The sequence below is a fragment of the Equus quagga genome, chromosome 5 (assembly GCF_021613505.1).
Source record: "Equus quagga isolate Etosha38 chromosome 5, UCLA_HA_Equagga_1.0, whole genome shotgun sequence".
In the NCBI taxonomy this organism is placed as follows: domain Eukaryota; kingdom Metazoa; phylum Chordata; class Mammalia; order Perissodactyla; family Equidae; genus Equus; species Equus quagga.
Window position 1 is genome coordinate 31,730,234 of NC_060271.1, and position 19,135 is coordinate 31,749,368.

The 19,135-nt window shown below is 47.5% G+C and overlaps 2 protein-coding genes across 17 annotated transcripts in view; one reads left to right on the forward strand and one right to left on the reverse strand.

The window, feature by feature from the left end:
* The window catches only part of LUZP1 (leucine zipper protein 1), an 84,681-nt gene extending 68,068 nt beyond the window's left edge, over window positions 1-16,613 (forward strand). For 13 of the 16 annotated variants that reach the window (XM_046662939.1, XM_046662950.1, XM_046662951.1 and 10 more), the window contains 2 exons: window positions 7,688-10,878; window positions 12,543-16,613. In XM_046662939.1, the coding sequence (XP_046518895.1) occupies window positions 7,807-10,878; window positions 12,543-12,698 (3,228 nt within the window). In that variant the 5' untranslated portion in view covers window positions 7,688-7,806 and the 3' untranslated portion in view covers window positions 12,699-16,613. Of the gene's footprint in view, window positions 1-6,128; window positions 7,583-7,687; window positions 10,879-11,682; window positions 12,112-12,542 lie in introns of those variants that run through there. The other 3 variants (XR_006888794.1, XM_046662944.1, XM_046662953.1) reach the window with 3 other exon arrangements.
* A 1,505-nt stretch (window positions 16,614-18,118) lies between these two features.
* KDM1A (lysine demethylase 1A) overlaps window positions 18,119-19,135 on the reverse strand; it is a 57,315-nt gene continuing 56,298 nt past the window's right edge. The window contains exon 21 of the mRNA XM_046661768.1: window positions 18,119-18,633. Coding sequence (XP_046517724.1) covers window positions 18,448-18,633 — 186 coding nt within the window. The 3' untranslated portion in view covers window positions 18,119-18,447. The remainder of the gene's footprint in view (window positions 18,634-19,135) is intronic.

A 19,135-nucleotide genomic window follows, 5' to 3' on the forward strand; every position in this document is an offset into this window, starting at 1 on the left:
ATGTCCATTCTACCTAAAGCAATCTACAGATTCAACGCCATCCCAATCAGAATCCCAAAGACATTCTTTACAGAATTAGAACAAAGAATCCTAAAATTCATATGGGGCAACAAAAGACCCCGAATTGCTAAAGCAATCCTGAGAAAAAAGAACAAAACGGGAGGCATCACAATCCCTGACTTCAAAACATACTACAAAGCTACAGTAATCAAAACAGCATGGTACTGGTACAAAGACAGGTGCACAGATCAATGGAACAAAATTGAAATCCCAGAAATAAAACCACACATCTATGGACAGCTTATCTTTTACAAAGGAGCTGAGGGCATACAATGGAGAAAAGAAAGTCTTTTCAACAAATAGTGCTGGGAAAACTGGAAAGCCACATGTAAAAGAATGAAAATTGACCATTCTTTTTCACCATTCACCAAAATAAACTCAAAATGGATTAAAGACCTAAAGGTGAGACCTGAAACCATAAGGCTTCTGGAAGAAAATGTAGGCAGTACACTCTTTGACATCAGTATGCAAATTGATTTTATACCCTGCAACTTTGCTGTAGTTGTTGATTACTTCTAAGAGTTTTCCAATGGATTCTTTGGGGTTTTCTATATATAAGATCATGTCGTCTGCAAACAGCGAGAGTTTCACTTCTTCCCTCCCTATTTGGATTCCTTTTATTCCTTTTTCTTGCCTGATTGCTCTGGCCAGGACCTCCAGTACTATGTTAAATAAGAGTGGTGATAGAGGGCATCCTTGTCTCGTTCCTGTTTTCAGGGGGATGGGGTTCAGTTTTTGCCCATTGAGTATGATGTTGGCTATGGGTTTGTCGTATATGGCCTTTATTATGTTGAGGTAGTTTCCTTCTATGCCCATTTTGTTCAGAGTTTTTATCATAAATGGCTGTTGGATCTTGCCAAATGCCTTCTCTGCATCTATTGAGATGATCATGTGGTTTTTATTCCTCAGTTTGTTGATGTGGTGTATCACGCTGATTGATTTGCGGATGTTGAACCATCCCTGTGTCCCTGGTATGAATCCCACCTGATCCTGATGTATGATTCTTTTGATGAATTGCTGAATTCTGGCTGCCAAAATTTTGTTTAGAATTTTTGCATCTATGTTCATCAGTGATATTGGCCTGTAGTCCTCTTTTTCGTGGTGTCCTTGTCAGGTTTTGGTATCAGCGTGATGTTGGCCTCATAGAATGTGTTAGGAAGTGTTCCATTTTCCCTAATTTTTTGGAATAGCTTGAAAAGGATAGGTATTAAATCCTCTCTGAAAGTTTGGTAGAATTCCCCAGGAAAGCCATCTGGTTCTGGGGTTTTATTCTTTGGGATGTTTTTGATTGCTGTTTCAATCTCTTTCCTTGTGATTGGTCTGTTCAAATCGTCTGCCTCTTCTTGAGTGAGCTTTGGGAGATTGTAGGAGTCCAAGAATTTATCCATTTCCTCTAGGTTATCCATTCTGTTGGCATATAGTTTTTTGTAGTATTCTCTTATAATCTGTTGTATTTCTGCAGAGTCTGTTGTTATTTCTCCTTGCTCATTTCTGATTTTGTTTATTTGAGCTTTCTCCCTTTTTTTCTTTGTAAGTCTGGCTAGTGGTTTGTCAATTTTATTTATCTTCTCAAAAAACCAGCTCTTTGTCTCATTGATCCTTTCTACTGCCTTTTTCGTTTCAATAGTATTTATTTCTGCTCTGATTTTTATTATTTCTCTCCTGCTGACTTTGGGCTTCATTTGTTCTTTTTTCTCTAGTTCAGTTAGTGCTTTAAGGTTGCTTATTTGGGATTTTTCTTGTTTGTTAAGATGTGCCTGTATTGCGATGAATTTTCCTCTTAATACAGCTTTTGTTGTATCCCAGATGAGTTGGTATGGCATGCTATCATTTTCACTTGTTTCCAGGTATTTTTTTATTTCTTCTTTAATTTCTTCAATGATCCATTGCTTGTTCAGTAGTGTGTTGTTTAGTCTCCACATCTTTGTGCCTTTCTCAGCTTTTTTCTTGTAATTAATTTCTAGCCTTATAGCACTATGATCTGAGAAGATGCTTGTTATTATTTCAATTTTTTTAAATTTGTAGAGGCTTGCCTTGTTTCCCAACATATGGTCTATCCTTGAGAATGTTCCATGTGCACTTGAGAAGAATGTGTATTCAGCTCCTTCAGGGTGGAGTGTTCTATTTATGTCTATTAAGTCCAATTGTTTTAGTTTTTCATTCAGCTCCACTATTTCCTTGTTGATTTTCTGTCTGGATGATCTGTCCGTTGATGTGAGTGGGGTGTTGAGGTCCCCTACTACTATTGTGTTGTTTTTAACATCTTCCTTTAGGTCTGTTAATAGTTGCTTTATGAATCTTGGTGCTCCTGTGTTGGGTGCATAGATATTTATAAGCGTTATTTCTTCTTGATGAAGTGTCCCTTTGATCATTATATATTGCCCCTCTGTGTCTCTCTTTACCTGTCTTATTTTGAAATCCACTTGGTCTGATATGAGAATTGCAACACCTGCCTTTTTTTCCTTGCTATTTGCTTGAAGTATTGTCCTCCACCCCTTCACCCTGAGTCTGTGTTTGTCCTTGGGGCTGAGGTGTGTTTCCTGGAGGCAACAAATTGTTGGACCGTGTTCTTTAATCCATTTTGCCACTCTGTGTCTTTTTATTGGAGAGTTCAATCCGTTCACATTGAGAGTGATTATTGATGCATGTGGACTTAATGCTGTCAATCTGTCACTCATTATCTTGTTTTCCTGTGTTTCTTTTCCTGTGTGCTTTAGACTACCCATTTAATACTGCAATTTCTTATGCTGGGTTTCTTAGATTTTTCCTTATCTATGATTTGTGACTCTGTTCTGTACTTTATTTTAGTGTCTACCTTGAAGTTTGTATTTAGAATCTCGTGTACAATATAGTCTGTTCTCTGGTGGTCTCTTACTTACTCGACCAATACTGATTTAGACCCTTTGCTCTTCCCCTCCTAAATAATTTTTTCATTTCTTATTCCAACCCATGTGATGAATTTGTAGTTAGAGTGCTAAGCTCGTCCTTGTTTTGGTAGTTTCCTTATTTTTACCCTAATGCTATAGTTGAATATTTGCTATCCTGTTCTGGTTCTATCCATCGGTCTCCCTAGTCTGTGGATTGCGTCCCCTTTCTCCCTTTTTTCTTTTTTTCAAGTATGAGAGCCTTCTTGAGGATTTCTTGTAATGGAGGGCTTTTAGTTACAAATTCCCTTAACTTTTGTTTGTCTGGAAAAGATTTAATTTCTCCCTCATATCTGAAGGAAATTCTTGCTGGATAGAGTATTCTTGGCTAAAAGTTTTTATCCTTTAAAGCTTTGAATATATCACTCCATTCTCTCCTAGCTTGTAGGGTTTCTGTAGAGAAATCGCTGACAGTCTGATAGGGGCTCCTTTATAGGTTATTCTCTTTTTTTTCCTTACTTCCCTGAGTATTCTCTCCTTATCATTCCTATTTGCCAACTTTACTACTATGTGCCTTGCGGTAGGTCTTTTTACATTGACAAATCTAGGAGATCTAAAACCCTCCTCTACACACATTTCTCCGTTGATCCCTAGATTTGGGAAGTTCTCTTCAATAATTTCGTTAAGCACACTTTCTGCTCCATTTTCCTTTTCCATATTCTCGGGAATTCCTATGATCCTTATGTTCTTACTCCTCATTGAATCCATTATCTCTCGGAGATTTTCCTCATTTTTTTTAATTCTTAGTTCTCTTTCTTCCTCTGTCTGGCGCCATTCAGCCTGTCTGTCCTCGATTATGTTAATTTTCTCCTCTATGTTGTCTACATGGGCATTCAGGGAATCCGTATTCTGTTTTATCTGGTCCATTGTGTTTTTCATCTCAAGTAATTCTGTTTGATTCTTCTTTATGATTTCAATCTCTTTTGTGAAGTAACTCCAGAACTCGGCTTGTTTCTCTATCTTTCTCTCTACCTCATTGAGTTTTTTGATTATAGCAGCTCTGAATTCATTATCACTTAGTTTACCTAATTCCAAGTCCTCAGGACTTAATTCTGTGTTTTTATTGTTTTCCTTCTGGTCTGGGGCTTTTATAAATTGCTGGATGGTAGAGGAGCGGTTTTTTCTCATGGTGGTAGAATTCAGTTGCAGTTACAGCCTGTCGCCACTAGATGGGGGTCGAGAGCGGCGTGTTAGCTCTCCGCCTTGGGGCAAGATGGCTGCGCCCACTGGCTTTGCTGGGGGGGAGGGGCTGTTACACGCGCGGTCTGGATTCAGATCAGTTCTGTTCTCTGGTCTCCCAAGGCCCTTGATTTATAGGGTCCCCGCGGACGGAAGCTTCCCCCCCCCCCCCGTCAGCGGGTCTCCACTGAATCATCGGCAGGAGTCCTGGATGATCCCCGGTCGCGCGGCCCCTCCCCCGCTCCTTCCCGACCCGCGCCGCAGCCATCACAGACTCTACGGGAGGGAGCGATGTTCTCTCCTACCGTTCCACCGCCTCCAAAGGTGTAAAGCAAGGTTTATGATCTCCACCTTCTTGGTATTGTAGGTCTCTAATGAGCTGGCATTATGTTTATTCTCTGAAATTCAGTTCTTCCAATCTTTTGCTGTATTTTGGAGGGGAGAGAATCCCGGGTCAGCTCACCCCGCCATTTAGCTCCGCGCCTCCTCAACAGAATTTCCTTCCTTTTTAAGACTGAATAATATGTTAATAATGTATATACCACATTTTGTGTATCCATCCATCCCTTGCTGGGTTGCTTCCACCTTTTGCCTGTTGTGAGTAATGCTGCTATGCACAGGTGTGCGAATATCTTTTTGAGACTCTGCTGTCAGTTTTTTTAGATCTCTGCCCAGAAGTGGAACTGCTGGATCACATGGTAATTCTACTTTTAATTTTTAGAGGAAGCACCATACTGTTTTCCCTAGTAACTGTACCATTTATTTTCCCACCAACAGTGTACAAGGGTTTCCAGTTTCTCCACATCTTCACTGACACTTATTTTTTGTTTATTTGATAGTAACCATCTTCCTTTTAGTATGTGGGCCACCAGCACAGCATGGCTGCTACCAGAGCACTGTAGGTCCAAGCCCGGGAACCAACTCTGGGCCGGCAAAGCAGGCCGTGCTGAACTTAACCACTGGGGCTGGACCCCCCCATTGTGATTTTGTTTTTGGTGAGGAACATTGCTGCTGAGCCAGTTTTCCTCTATTTTATGTGGGACGCCTCCACAGCAGCATGGCTTGACAAGCGGTGCTAGGTCCACACCCAGGATCCAAACCTGTAAACCCCAGGCTGCTGAAGTGGAGCGTGCAAACCTAACCACTACACCACTGGGCCGGCCCTCCTCATTGTGATTTTGACTTGCACTCCCTAATGCTTAGTGATTATTGAGCATCTTTTACTATACTTGTGGCATTTGGATATCATCTTTAGAGAAATGTCTATTCAAGTCCTTTGCCCATTTTTTAATCAGGTTATTTTTTGTTAAGTTGTAGGAATACTTTATATATAGTTTATTAATGTCTTATCAGATATATGATTGATAGCTACTCTTCAGGTCTAAACTTAGTTATAATAACCTGTCCTCTTCCCAAGGAATACTGTGTTTTAAGAACGTTGAGTTCTGATTTCTCTCTTTATGACTTGCATGTTGTTATTGTCCAGTGTTTTCGCTCCACTTTGATTTTATCCTGCCCCCAACCCTCCCATTAATTTTTGTTATTGTTTAACTGAATCAGTGCTTGTTTGGGTTAATTTCTTTGCCTACCATTCCTTTTTGCATCTCATGCTTTCCTTAAGTAATCAGTTTTCTGTATTCTGAAGTACGTCCATAAACAGTTCTTTCAGTGAGGGTCTGTGAATAATAAACACTTGGGTTTTTATTTTCCTTTTATTCTGAAAGTGTTTCTAATTAATTGTACCTTCTTTCATAGTTTCACTGGGTATTTACTTCTGGGTTACACTTACTTTCTCCTAGAACTTTGAAGATACTACCATGTCTTTTTTCTTCTTCTTGACATCTACTTACCAGTTTCTGCTGAGGGCTGGCCCCAGTGGCCTAGTGGTTAAGTTCGGTGTGCTCCGCTGCGGTAGCCTGGGTTTGGTTCCTGGGCACGGACTTAGACGACTCTTCTGTTGGTGGCCATGCTCTGGCGGCGGCCCACAGACAAAGGAGAGGAAGACTGGCAACAGGTGTTAGCTCAGGGTGAACCATCCTCAGCCAAAAAAGAAAAAATTTCTCCTGAGAAGCCAGTTGAGTTGTTATTTCTTCATAGAATATTTGTCTTTTTACCCCCCTTCTTGTTGTTTTTATAGGATCTTCTCTTTGTGGTATTCTGCTGTATCCTCATGATGTATCTAGGTTCAGATTTAATCTTTATCCTGCCTGTTTGACAGTTTGCTTTCTGAATATGAGGCTCCGTGTCTTCCATCGACTCTGGGAGCTCTTCAAGTATTGCCTCTCCCCTCTCTCTGTGCCTTCCTTTTGGACTGCCTGTTAAACTTGCTCATTTTGGGACCTCTTTGTTTTATTCCCCATGTCTGTTGACGTCTCTTTCACTTTTTCAGTCTTTTTAACTCTGTGCTGCCTTTTGTAATTTCCTCATCTCTCTTCCTAACCACTATGCTCTCTTCATTTGCATCTAATTTGCTATTTTTCTTTCCATTTCCAGCAATTCTATTTGGTTGATCTTTCAATCTTCCTGTCTTTGCGGATAGCCTCCTGTTTTTGATTCCCTCTTTTATGACTTGCAACACTGGAAAGCACTTCATTACGGTCTCCAGGCCATCGCACTGACTTCGATCTCACTGGTGCAGACCTCCTTTGTCAGCCATAGTGCAGGTTGGCCCTTATGTGTTGTGTAGTTGGGACTGTAGACTCGGCGTCAGCAGGACTTCATCTGTGGGACTCCTGTGTGACCTCGGTAGGGAGTCTCTCTCCCCAGAGTATTTTTGTTTACCTCTGGGAGGTGAACAAGCTTTCCCAGGGCTGTTACCAGGCGGAGACCATTGTAGGTTAGATTCTCAGTGAGGGCGGGTTGATCCCAGACCACTAAGGTGGTGTCCATTTGAATCCTGAACTCAAGAGAGGGCAGACCCAAGATTATAAATTCTCTGGGACACAGCCCTTCCTTTCTCCTCTGACAGAGCCCGGGTCTTGTTATTTCCCTGTGTCAGGGAGGTGCTTTTTGTTAACTGGTTTACTTCTTTCCCTGAAGCTGTAGTTGGGATTGTTTACTGCTTTGTTACCAAGAGCTGTCCATGCATTATTTCAGGACAGTACTGGGGAGGGGTATGGTAGGCATCATTGCCCCCATTTTAAAGCTAAGTAAAACCAAGGCTGTTGATTTAATGATTTGTAGAAAAGTTAATGACTCTCCTAAGATTATGCAGGTGGCAAACGGTAAAGATTTTCTCGGAGCTGCCATGAGAAACAAAGCATTTCTTCTGTGTCTTTTTGCCCTGCTGCCACTGGTGGCATTCTTCATTAGGGGGAAACTGCTTACCAGTTCAGTATCAGCCAGAGAGAAGCTGTGTTTTCCTGCAGATTTATTCAAATTCATCCATTCAGCAAATCTGAGCGCCTGCTATGTTCTAGGTACAGAACTATATTCAGGAGCTCTTTTCACAGCTGGGATCTGAATCCCAGATCCCAGATCAAATAGATTTGCGGCCTGACATGCTTTCTGCTTTCCTCCCATAGACTGATAATGATCTCCAGCTGCCAAAGAAGGTCGTGGATGCCAAGAGAAAGGTAACCATTTCTCATCCCCTCGAGTGGAATTGGGTGCCTCCAGGAGCCCACGTTGGCTGGCAGGAGACATGGCCGAATTTACAAGCTACAAAGACACTGCCTCTAGCCGCCACCTGCGGTTCAAGTTACAGAGTTTAAGCCGCCGCCTCGATGAGCTGGAGGAAGCCACAAAAAACCTCCAGAAAGCGGAGGATGAGCTCCTGGACCTCCAGGACAAGGTGATACAGGCCGAAGGCAGCAACTCCAGCATGTTGGCCGAGATCGAAGTGCTGCGCCAGCGAGTGCTGAGGATCGAGGGCAAAGACGAGGAAATTAAGAGAGCGGAGGATTTGTGCCAGCTGATGAAGGAGAAACTTGAAGAGGAGGAAAACCTTACCCGGGAGCTGAAAGCCGAGATTGAGCAGCTTCAGAAACGAATGGCTGAACTGGAGAAGCTAGAGGAGGCCTTCAGCAGGAGTAAGAATGACTGTACCCAACTCTGTTTGAGCCTGAACGAGGAGAGAAACCTGACAAAGAAAATCTCCTCGGAGCTGGAAATGCTCAGGGTCAAAGTGAAAGAACTGGAATCTTCCGAGGACCGCCTGGGTAAAACTGAGCAGAGTTTAGTGTCAGAGTTGGAAAAGCTGAAATCATTAACTCTGAGCTTTGTAAGTGAGAGAAAATACTTGAATGAGAAGGAGAAAGAAAATGAGAAACTGATAAAAGAGCTCACTCAAAAACTGGAACAGAACAAAAAAATGAACCGAGATTACACAAGGAATGCTTCGAATCTCCTAGACAGGAACGACCTGCGGATCGAGGACGGCATCTCCTCCACACTCCCGTCCAAAGAGTCGAGGAGGAAGGGCAGTCTGGACTATCTAAAGCAAGTGGAGAATGAAACAAGAAACAAGTCAGAAAACGAGAAGAACCGAAATCAGGAAGACAATAAAGTCAAAGACCTTAACCAAGAGATCGAGAAACTTAAGACACAAATCAAACACTTTGAATCTTTGGAAGAAGAGCTTAAGAAAATGAAGGCCAAAAATAATGACCTTCAGGACAATTACCTAAGTGAACAAAATAAAAACAAACTCTTAGCCAGCCAGCTGGAGGAGATAAAGCTACAAATCAAGAAGCAGAAGGAGCTAGAGAACGGGGAGGTGGAGGGAGAGGAGGCCTTCCTGTCCAGCAAGGGCAGGCACGAGAGGACTAAGTCCAGGGGCCTCGGGAGCGAGGTGCCTGTGTCCAGGCACGCGCCCCGGGAGCTGTCACCCCAGCAGAGGCGGGAAAGGCACCGGAACAGGGAGCTCGCCGTCAACAACGAGAACTACCCGCTGAGCAACAGGCAGGCCTCCTCGCCCAGTCTCACCGCGAGGAGGACCACCAGAGCTTCCAACCCTGGGGCGGGGGCGGACGGCGGGGCCCAGGACATGAAGAGGGCTGAAGACCGATTTGCATCTGGCTCTTCTCAGAGCGAAGGGAAGAAGTGCAGGGAGCAGCCGTCTGTGCTCAGCCGCTACCCGCCCGCGGCTCAGGAGCACAGTAAAGCTTGGAAGGGAACTCCCAAGCCAGGTACTGAGAGTGGGCTGAAGGGAAAGGTAGAGAAGACAACACGAACGTTTAGTGAGACCACTCACGGATCCGTTCCCAACGACACACTGGGTAGAGCTGACAAGGCTTCGGACGCTTCTGCTGAGGCCCTCTTTGGCAGGCGGGGGCAGGGGCCTGGCAGTGGAAGCCAAGTCACTCAGGCCTCAGACTCTGGCAGTTCTAAGACCATTGGAGCTCTGGCCTCATCTCGAAGATCTTCCTCAGAAGGACTCTCTAAGGGCAGAAAGGCTGCCAGTGGCCTGGAGGCTGATACCACTTCCGCAAATGCCAAGGCTGCACTTTTATCAAAGTATCCTTATAGCTCCAGAAGCCAAGAGAACATCCTTCAGGGCTTTTCAACCCCGAATAAAGGAGTTGATCAACCCATAGCAGTTGTGATGGAAGACAGCAGTCAGCATGAGGCCCTGAGGTGTCGAGTCATCAAATCCAGTGGCAGAGAGAACCCAGACTCAGATGACGATGTGGACGTGGTGTCTCTTGTTACGGCCAAGTTGGTAAACACAACCATCACTCCGGAGCCAGAGCCCAGACAACAGCTCAACTCGAGAGAAAAAGCCAGATCCCGCGGGGGACTCAGAGCTGCCCTGTTTGAGAATGATAAAGATGCTGGGGCAGAAAATGAATCTGTGAAGCCAGTGAGAGCCTCCACCAATGCCGTGGAGTTCCCAGATGCCAATGGTGCTGGGGTAAAAAGCCAGCGGCCCTTCAGCCCCAGAGAGGCCTTGCGGTCCAGGGCCGTCATCAAACCTATCATCGTTGATAAGGATGTGAAAAAAATTATGGGAGGATCTGGAACTGAGGCCACATTAGAGAAACAGCAATCCACCTCCACCTCTGTTTGGCCAGGGCCAAACAAAGTGACAAGCAGCATTACCATCTACCCCTCTGACAGTGGCAGCCCCAGAGCCAACCCAGGCGAGGGCCTGCGGGAGAGGCACACCTCCACCAGCAACATCCAGGTTGGGCCACCAGAGCTCACGTCAGTTAGCAACCACGTCAGCTCTCCCTTTGAGCTCTCCATTCACAAACATGACATCACCCTGCAGTTTACAGAAGCTGAAGGAGCAGGAGATGCGTCCCTGAAGAACAGGCCAGAAACAGTGGTCTCGCGGAGCAGCATTATCATCAAGCCGTCGGATCCTGTGGAGAGGAACAGCCATGCACCCCCAGTGGAGACAATCAGGTGGAAAAGCCATAGTGCCCCTTCAGAAGTGGGCCCCTCAGATGCCAGACATGTCACTGTGCGGAATGCCTGGAAGAGCAGGCGAGACTTGAACTCTTTAGAAGACCCCCTAACTCGAGCAGTTAAAAACGTGGAGCCCAGCAACGCCTACACCCAGAGGTCTTCCACAGACTGTTCAGACCTTGAACAGCCCAGGCCACACCTTTTTGAGCAGGGCGCTCGAAGGGTGGGAAATTCGGGGGAAGCCCCTGAGCTCACCTCCAGAAGGACCCAAAGCAGCCTCACCGTGTCCGAGGTGCTCACTCGCCGGAATCGGGTAGGAGATGCCGTCCCGGCCGCAGCCTGGAACCACTCAGCTGGCATGGTACGTCGCACTTGTTTCCCTCTCTCCCTCTCCCCTGCCTCTTCTCTCTCACTTCCCCCTCCTTTCACTTCCCCCTTTTCTCCTTTATTCTGCCCTGGCCTGTGTGACTCAGTCTTATGGAGACCATGGGGTTGGGAAACACTGGGTACAAGTGGGTTGCTCAGAGATAAGGCGGGAAGAAGGAAGTACCCTGAAGGTGATATTGGGCTGAGAGTGGCAGGCATTTCCAAAATCTTTTTCCCAATTTATCTCCTCCATTTTGCCTTCATATATGAAGGCCACACAAAAAGGAGAGAGAGACGGCCTCCATCCTCTGGGTTTGCCAGAGCAGCCACAGGAGCTCCCCTCACGGCCCCCAGAGCAGCACCTGGAAGCCCAGGAACCAGCTGCAGCTGCTGCGCAGCTCGAGGCGAGGAGGAAGCTGGGGGCCCTTCTGTAGAGCACGGAGAGGGGGCCAGGCAAGCGAGTTCCTGCCCGCCTCAGTTTAGGCAGCAGATCCTTGTCAGCTGCTGGCATGTAAGGGACAAGGAGGGCCAGGGCTTCCACTGGGCCTCCTTTATAAGCTTGACGCCTGAGCGCCCCTTTCTTTTGCCTCAGACACCCGTCTAGCCCAGTATATCCTCAGTGTGAGAGCCGGACTGGTTCAGTTTGGCTCATCACAGGACAGATAAGTCTGGAACCACCTCCTTAGTTGAAGGTCATAGTAGTATGTGACAGGGAAGCCCCCGGGAGTGCCTTTTAGATGTGGAGCCTGTGATGACGAAGGACATTCTGGACCTAGACACTGCTCCCTTCTTTCCACAGGAGGTGGCTGTGTTAACTGAAAAGCCCCGTGAGCCTTTACAGGGGACTTAACACGGGACCGCGCTCTCCCCGCTCACCAGCTCAGTCTCAGTCCTGTCCCATTTTTTACACATAGAAACTGAGAGCTGGAAACACAAAGTGCCTTCCGCAGGGCCACCCAAGTGAATGACTGGAAGAGTTAAGATTCAAATCCAGGATTCCTGTCTCTAAACGCAGCGTCCTTTCCACCCTGCCCACCTGACTGCTCGCTCATACTCCATCTGCATTTGCCTGGGAGGACCAAGGGGCACATTAACAAAGCAGAATTCTGTAGAAGAGGAGCGCGAAGACGGGTGTTGGGCCCCTGAAGTTTTGGGTATCTGAGAGAGAGGACGAGGGGCAGGATGGGATAGAAAAGGGCAGCACGTGAACTTCGGTGATGGTTTATAGGTGAGAAGGAGGGAAAGAGCCAGCCAGCTTCCTTTCCAGCGGACTTCCCCCCGCCCCCAAGGGAATGGTTCTCGCCCCAGAAGCATGCGGCCTGCCTGTGCAGAACTCAAGGACTGCTGGCCCTACCTGTATGGGGGCCACTCTGTGCCCCATTCCAGGCCCTGTCCTCTCTAGGGCTCCTGTTCTGTTGAGCCTCCCACTCTACTCCAGGAGCTCCCAGCAGTTTGGAGCTCGTAGTCCACCCTGATTTCCAAGGACCTTTATCCTGGCCTGTCCTCAGGCCAGAGCGTATCTTTGCAGTTATACTATAAACTGTGTGCTCGTCTCCCTTTGCCAGCTTGGAGAGGACCATTGGGGTGGGGGGAGTCAGGGCATCCTGCTACTCACTGTGATTGTCCTCCACAGCTCACTTTTGTCATTTATTGGCACAGGAGGAAGGTGATGATTATACACTCAGTGCCTGTAGGCGACTGCACAACTCTCTGGAACGGTCTGAACTGCCTGCGAAGCAGGGGCTGCCAGAGCCTGGGCAAGGACGGGCTGAGGAACGGTTACGGCCAACCAGGCCCTGTGCTGAGGAGAACTGAGCCAGCCGGCTGAGGTCTGCTGTCTCCTCTGCTCCTGCTCCTCAGCTCCTCCACCTTCCCGCCCTATGAAGGATCCAAGGTGTTACGTGGGCTAGACAGACACCAGGTCTTGGCTGGGAGACTGGAGCAGAGAGCCAGCTGTGGCTCAGGTCTTCTTTGCCAGTTGGCCAGAGGGGATCAGAAACTACAAGCTGGACATAGTCACCTGGGCCCAGCCTTCCCTGACGCATGAGTCCTCTCTCCTTGTCCCTGTCCCCCAGGTAGGATGGGTCATTCTGGCCCCCAAACAGGGAAAGATATAGAAAGCCCTTGTATCCCCACCACATGACAGCAGCCAAAAGCTCTTCTCTGCTTCTTGGTGGGTTGTTCCCGTGTCATAGGGCAGCCCCTTCTGTGTGGTTAATGTTCTGATTTCTTAGTCTCCTCACAGCATCCACTTCATTCCTCGTGTGTCCTAGGGGCCTAAGTACCCACTAAGACTTACCAGCCATCAGCTCCCTCTAGGGGCCTCCATTCTTTTTCCCTCTGGAGTTCCTCAGACTTTTATGGCAGAAGAGGCCTGTGCTGCCTCTAAGGGATTATGGGACTACTCTTTAGGTTAAAGCTTCTCTGACCGGGCCCCCCGGCTGACCATTGTTTCCTGGGGGCAGAGCACACGGGTACCCACCTATTGGAATGACATCATCCCTCTCCCAAGCCCCCATCTCTCTGCTCACCTTCCAAAGGCACCTGGAAGTGCCCAAGCCTCGTGCATCTCCTTCCCTGGGCACCAATAATGCTGCTGGCATTGCCTGCTCCTGTCCTGTGGCGGGAGACTTCAGGCTGACTTCGTCATTTCCAGCTTTGGAATATTCCCAGACTTAACTGGGCCTGACCCAGCATACTCTGCCTTCTAGGAAGCGCCCAGCAAGGGGGAAAGTGGACAGGAGGAAGCGATTTCCCTTTAGTCACTCCACAAAGCAATAGCTCCACGAAAGGCATGGACTTTGTTCCTCCTCCTCCGTGCCCCACGGAGGAGCTGTCGCACTTTACCAAGCTGATGCATTCCTACGGAAGTGGGCCCGTGATGCCTGCAAACCAACTCTCATGATGATGACTTCGTTGGAGGAAAAGGTAATACATGCCCACCGGGAGCCCCAGGTTAATATAGTTCAAAATGTAGCAAACCTTTTAGAAAGCCACATAAATAAAAATCGATTCGTTTCCTTATACCATTCACATGGGGAAGTTAAAAAAGAACCATATGTTCTTGGCACTGCTTTGTCTGTAGTTTCTCTCAGTTCAAAGGGATCCCCTTTCAGCCACCACCTTTAGGAAGCAGACCCTCTTCCCTCATAGAGCATCAGGCTAGGAGTCAGGAAAGCGAAGTTTTCTCCATGGCTTCGTTCTTTGCTGTGTGACCTTGGGCAAGTTGTTGTCCTCTCAGGGCCTCGATTTCCCCATCTGTAAAATGTCTTCTTTGAAATAGATGGTCTCTTAGGGTCTTAAATCTGGCCTTGTACGATTCTTCTGTTTCCACCATCCTGTGGGGGTGATTCTTGCTTTTGGAAGGTATCATCCAAATGGGTTTGGGGAACACGTCCTCCTCCCTGGCTTTGTTTTTCTAGGCCTTATTCTTCCCAGTTTCCCCATGCTCTAATGCCACGAGGATGAGCTCAGAGCAGCCTCCCCAGCCTCATTTCTCCAGTCTGTGTAGTGAAGAGTTAGTTGCAATGTTCTCTGCAGCCCGTTTTGGCACCAGCCTTGCCCAATGCCACACAGCATCTCCTGGCTTTCAGGCCAGGTGCTTTCCATAACGTACGCCGGTGTGTCTCCTGTTCCTGCGCTTCCCGAGTTGTCTTCTCTGCCTCCACTCAGTGTGGGAACCAGCGGTCGTCTTGTCCTCGTCTGCATCAGACGTGGCGATCCTGGAGGAGGCTTGGGGGCACCTGCGTGACTTTTAGGGACAGGAATGTTTTGCTCACACTTCCACTTTCCAGAGTCTTGCCAATCTAAGGGCATTGTCATGTGGCTTGCCTTTCCTCCACACCGCTGCCTCAGATACTCAGTCTAAGATGCTGTTTTCAAAATCTCTTCCTGCTGCTTCTCCTGGGTCACTGGCCAAAATCTAGCTTGCTCAAGGCTGCAAGCGCTCACCTGCAGCCTACCTGTCATTCTTCACTGGTTGGCAACCCTGAGAGTCCAAAGGAAACCAACCTCTGCGGTGGTCAACTGAGGGTACAGCAAACTACGTCTGTGGCTCATCTCTGCTGATGGAAACAGAAGGGTGCCAAGCCATGCCTACAAAGATCTCGCCAATAATGCTCGCCCTCGGGCGTTGGAGCCCTGGATTCTGGTGCTGTAGCTCCTGGTGCCAAAGTCTGGATCTTTCCACATTTCAGCACCACCACCATCTACCACTACCCAAAATGCTCTGTGGAAGAGGACAGCTGTAGTACCCTCTTGCTGGGGCTGCTATCTTAAAATCTGAGTGCAATAGGGTTTGCTTGTAACAATTGTTTCAGGATAAATATTTTATTTGTTAATCTGCACACTTTCTAGAACCGCTGTAAAATAGATTTTATTTTTAAATGTCCTCAGCATTGCAGGAAATACCATTTGTAATAGCAAGTGGAGGCTGGAGGTTCAGTTCCTCTGGCCTTCAAATGGCTGGCAAGGCTGGCTCTCAAATTCCAAAGTTGGAAGGCACATTTCTAAAAAGCAACCTAGGTGTGACCATCTGGACCCAGGCCTCACCATCAGGGGTCCTGGAGGGAATGTCCAAATAAAGGAGAGACCTGGTATTTGAACAGTTGTCTAATCAAGCCAAATGTCCCCACTGTCCCAGGCAGCAAACCCACTTCATGACAGACCTCTTCTGCAGCTCGGCTCTCACTCAGTTTTCCTGGCAGGCGTCCAGCTGCGGGAGGCTTCCGAGTGAGGCTGGGGAACCTGGCTCTCCAGGGCTGCTTGGGCGGAGGAAGCAGAGCTGCCTAAGTGCCAGGAGCTGGTCTGTCCCACCTGCTGCCGCCTGTCTCTCACCACTTGGATACCGAAACCAACCAGAGAAAGCTGCAGCCATGGTGGGCCAAGCAGCCGTGGCTGTTTCTGCTTTTGAGGGGCACTGGAGCAGTTGCAGTGTGGGTTAAAAGGGTTTGCAGTGGGGCCAGGGACTCCAGCCTCAGCCCCAGGCAAGCGTGCACATAAATCATCCCCCTCATGGAGTGCAGGAGTCGGTGTTGATCTTGGACTTGTCATCCTGGGGCAGTTTTAGTTCTTTCCATTTAGCGGGTTAGTGCCAAGTGCTACCACTTCCCAGTAAAGGAACAGGGACCCTGCGTCTGGGTCCCTAGCTGCCTTTGCTGGTGTGGGGTTTTCTGTTGTTACTCTGACAAGACTGCTTTGGAAGAGCTGCTTTTAGGCATTATCTTTTGAATACCCCCAGTGGGGACCAGGGTTCTCCTCAAAGCCTCACAACCAAGATCATAGGAAAGGGGCCCTATTTTCCTGCTGCTTCACAGCTCAGAACATGTACTGAATGGAATGTATTTTTAAGAGAATAAAGTCTATTTTTTTGTATTTTAAAGATTGGGAGGGCTAGGGAAGTAGCCCTCACACTGTTATTGCATTATAGGCCCCTTTGCTAGGGGACATCAGTATCTGCCGGTCCACACCTACTTGCTCAGGCAGGTGCTCTGGTCTCACTCCTGCCCCTTGGAGTCTAGGTGCAGCAGCTTCTACATTCCTGCTCCAAGCATGGGACCAAGGAGGCCAGACCCTGTCCCTGGAACCAGGGCAAAGCCCTGCGTGGTGACTCAGGACTCCTTGGGTGCATGTGTGGAGCTGGAGCTGCCTGTCTGCATGTGTCCTCTGGCTCTAATGCTGTCTGTCGGCTCTGCAGCACAATATGTAACCAATAAAGCGCCCTCGTTCCCATGTGCTCTGTGTGAGTGTGAGTCAGTGATGCCATTTCTGTTGATGCCATCTCTGCGTACAACTGTTTTCTTTGCATTCGTGCAGCTAGTGTATTTCACTGTATTTTATTTAAAATTCTCAGCCAATTACTGATGCTGTAAGGACTGGAAACGGCTAAGGCTTGGAAAAGGACATGCCTAGGACCTACATAACTGGACTGGAGTTAGAATCATTTAGTAGCTATTTCATTGCTACATTTTATTTTTAGGCTTACCTGTTTGTTTCACACCCAAAAAACAAACGATCGTCTGTTTCTCAAGCTGCCTATGCCATTTATTTAAAAACCAAAAACTCTTTCTTTAAAAAGTACCTACCACTGGCCCAGACACCCCAACCCCCCTGAGGCAATCAATCATGTTAACGGCAGAGCTGGGGTTCACATACAGGTAGCAGCCCACAGTCCGTGTACTCCCAATGCATCAGTCACACCACTCGCCCCGCAGCCTGGTGTGCACATTTTCCCCATTGCCGTCATTCATTCTAAGACTAAAAGAAAAATACCCTTTTCATTTTCATCCAACCAGACCCACAAGGTCATGTCCCTTAAATATTACCCGGAATGAAACCTCACTTAGACTAACTATAGGGAAGAACTAACACAAGTAAAACCCAATTTGCAGAAGCAGATGACGTCCATGCATTCATAGTAACAATGTGTTTGTTAGGAGCCCTTGGGAAGGAACAGGTACTAGTCCCTTGTAAAAATGTTTCCACTTTCCATGGCGAAAGGGACTGTGCAGATGTGATTAAGGACTCAGATGGGGAGGTGATCTGGGTGCTCTGCAATGAAATCACAAGTGTCCTTCTAAGAGGGACACGTAGGCAGACCTGACTCCAGAACAAGAGGAGGTGACGCTGGAAGCAAGACTGGAGTAACATACTTCGGAAGGGAGGGGGCCACGAGCCCAGGAACACAGCCACTAGAAGCTGCGAAAGGCAAGGAAATGGAATCCTCCCTCAGCACGCAGCAGGAATTTGTTACAGCACCAACAGGAAACTAATATATCAGCTAAGTTCCCTAAATCTGTGATCTTTTCCTTATTTAACACTTCCCAAAACTTTAATACCAATACTTTGTAGAGAAATGGAAAGTTAGCACATACCCATGGAGGGAATCTAGGGAATAAAGACAGAATGGTCTGCCAGAGACCCACCCAAACCAGTCTTGTGTTTTAGCTTGAAAATTCAGTTTCCTAATGTCCCCGTGCTTGACCTGCAGTTTCACATCTTTGGCACACACTCACCCCACAACCCAGTGGGCAAGTCCAGCCCAGACCAGGAGGCCCATTGCTTCTGTGAGAATCCCACCCCTGCAGCCCTATCTTCTGACCCGACCCAACTATTTTTCTCCTTTATATAAACATCCCCCTTATTTAAACATGCATAAAACTGGTATTTCCAAAGGAATAACACTCTGTTCTTGTATACAACTTTAACCCTAAGGAAAAACAAAAAAGTGATAGGACTAGTTTTATATGAAGTTTTATTCTCAAAATATTAAAAAAAAACAACCCTACACCAAGAGACTAACGTTCTCCCACAGCGCTTGCACGCCTCAGTCTTTAGGAAGAACACAGGCCTCCACACTAACGGACACTAAGTCACTCAAAGGAGGCACCCTCCTTCATCAAAACCAGACAAGCCCCTTGGCCAGCTGAGCAGCGTGCGCACCAGCAGCTGCTAGGGAGCCCAGACACCCAGGTGAGTTTCCCAGCGGAATCTAGTATTGCCAGAAGAGCTTTCCTTACGCAGCAAAAGACACGCATGTCAGCCTCTCCCTTAGAGCGCGTCTGTCTCACATGCTTGGGGACTGCTGTGCAGGGACGCCTGGTGTGGCCTGGCGAGGCAGGGTGTACATGGCCCCCAAGAACTGGTCTGCAATCCTTCCTGCTTCTCGCAGCCCACTCAACAGAGCACCATGGACTGTAGCTGGGTAGTTACGGATTGTATGTTCTCCAGCAAAGAAGAGTCGTGGAATTGGCTAGTTCAGGAAAAAAATGAAAAGAAAATCAGCAGGTTGCAAATAGACCTTTATTCTTGTTGCGTTTGAGCCGCCAAATTCCTGCTGGCCTTTAAAGTCTAACCTGCCCCCACCCCCCCCTCACCCCATTGCTTGTCTGTCTTTCTACCAAAAAAGGCTCTCTCTCATGAGCATGCAATCCCCTAGAACTGACAGAAGTAGAAGTGAGACAATAAAATCCAGCCCAGCCTTAGTTCTAGGGTGATGCTTAACTGCATCTGTTCTTAATTTTTGGTTGAACTCTTGGGGATACTCAGTTCTAGAGCTTCCTTTGCCTCATGTAGTACCTACTGGGGGGAGGGGGTTCCTGACTACACGGAACCATAGAGAACACAGCATCTGTTCTTAGTCAGGAACACCTCTGCCTCAGTACAGGGCAGGCATTCCTTACCACAGGGTCCTAAGGGACCCTTACTACTCTGAAGCAGGGTCTGGCGTTGTCTAGATAAGGACCCAAGGTTAT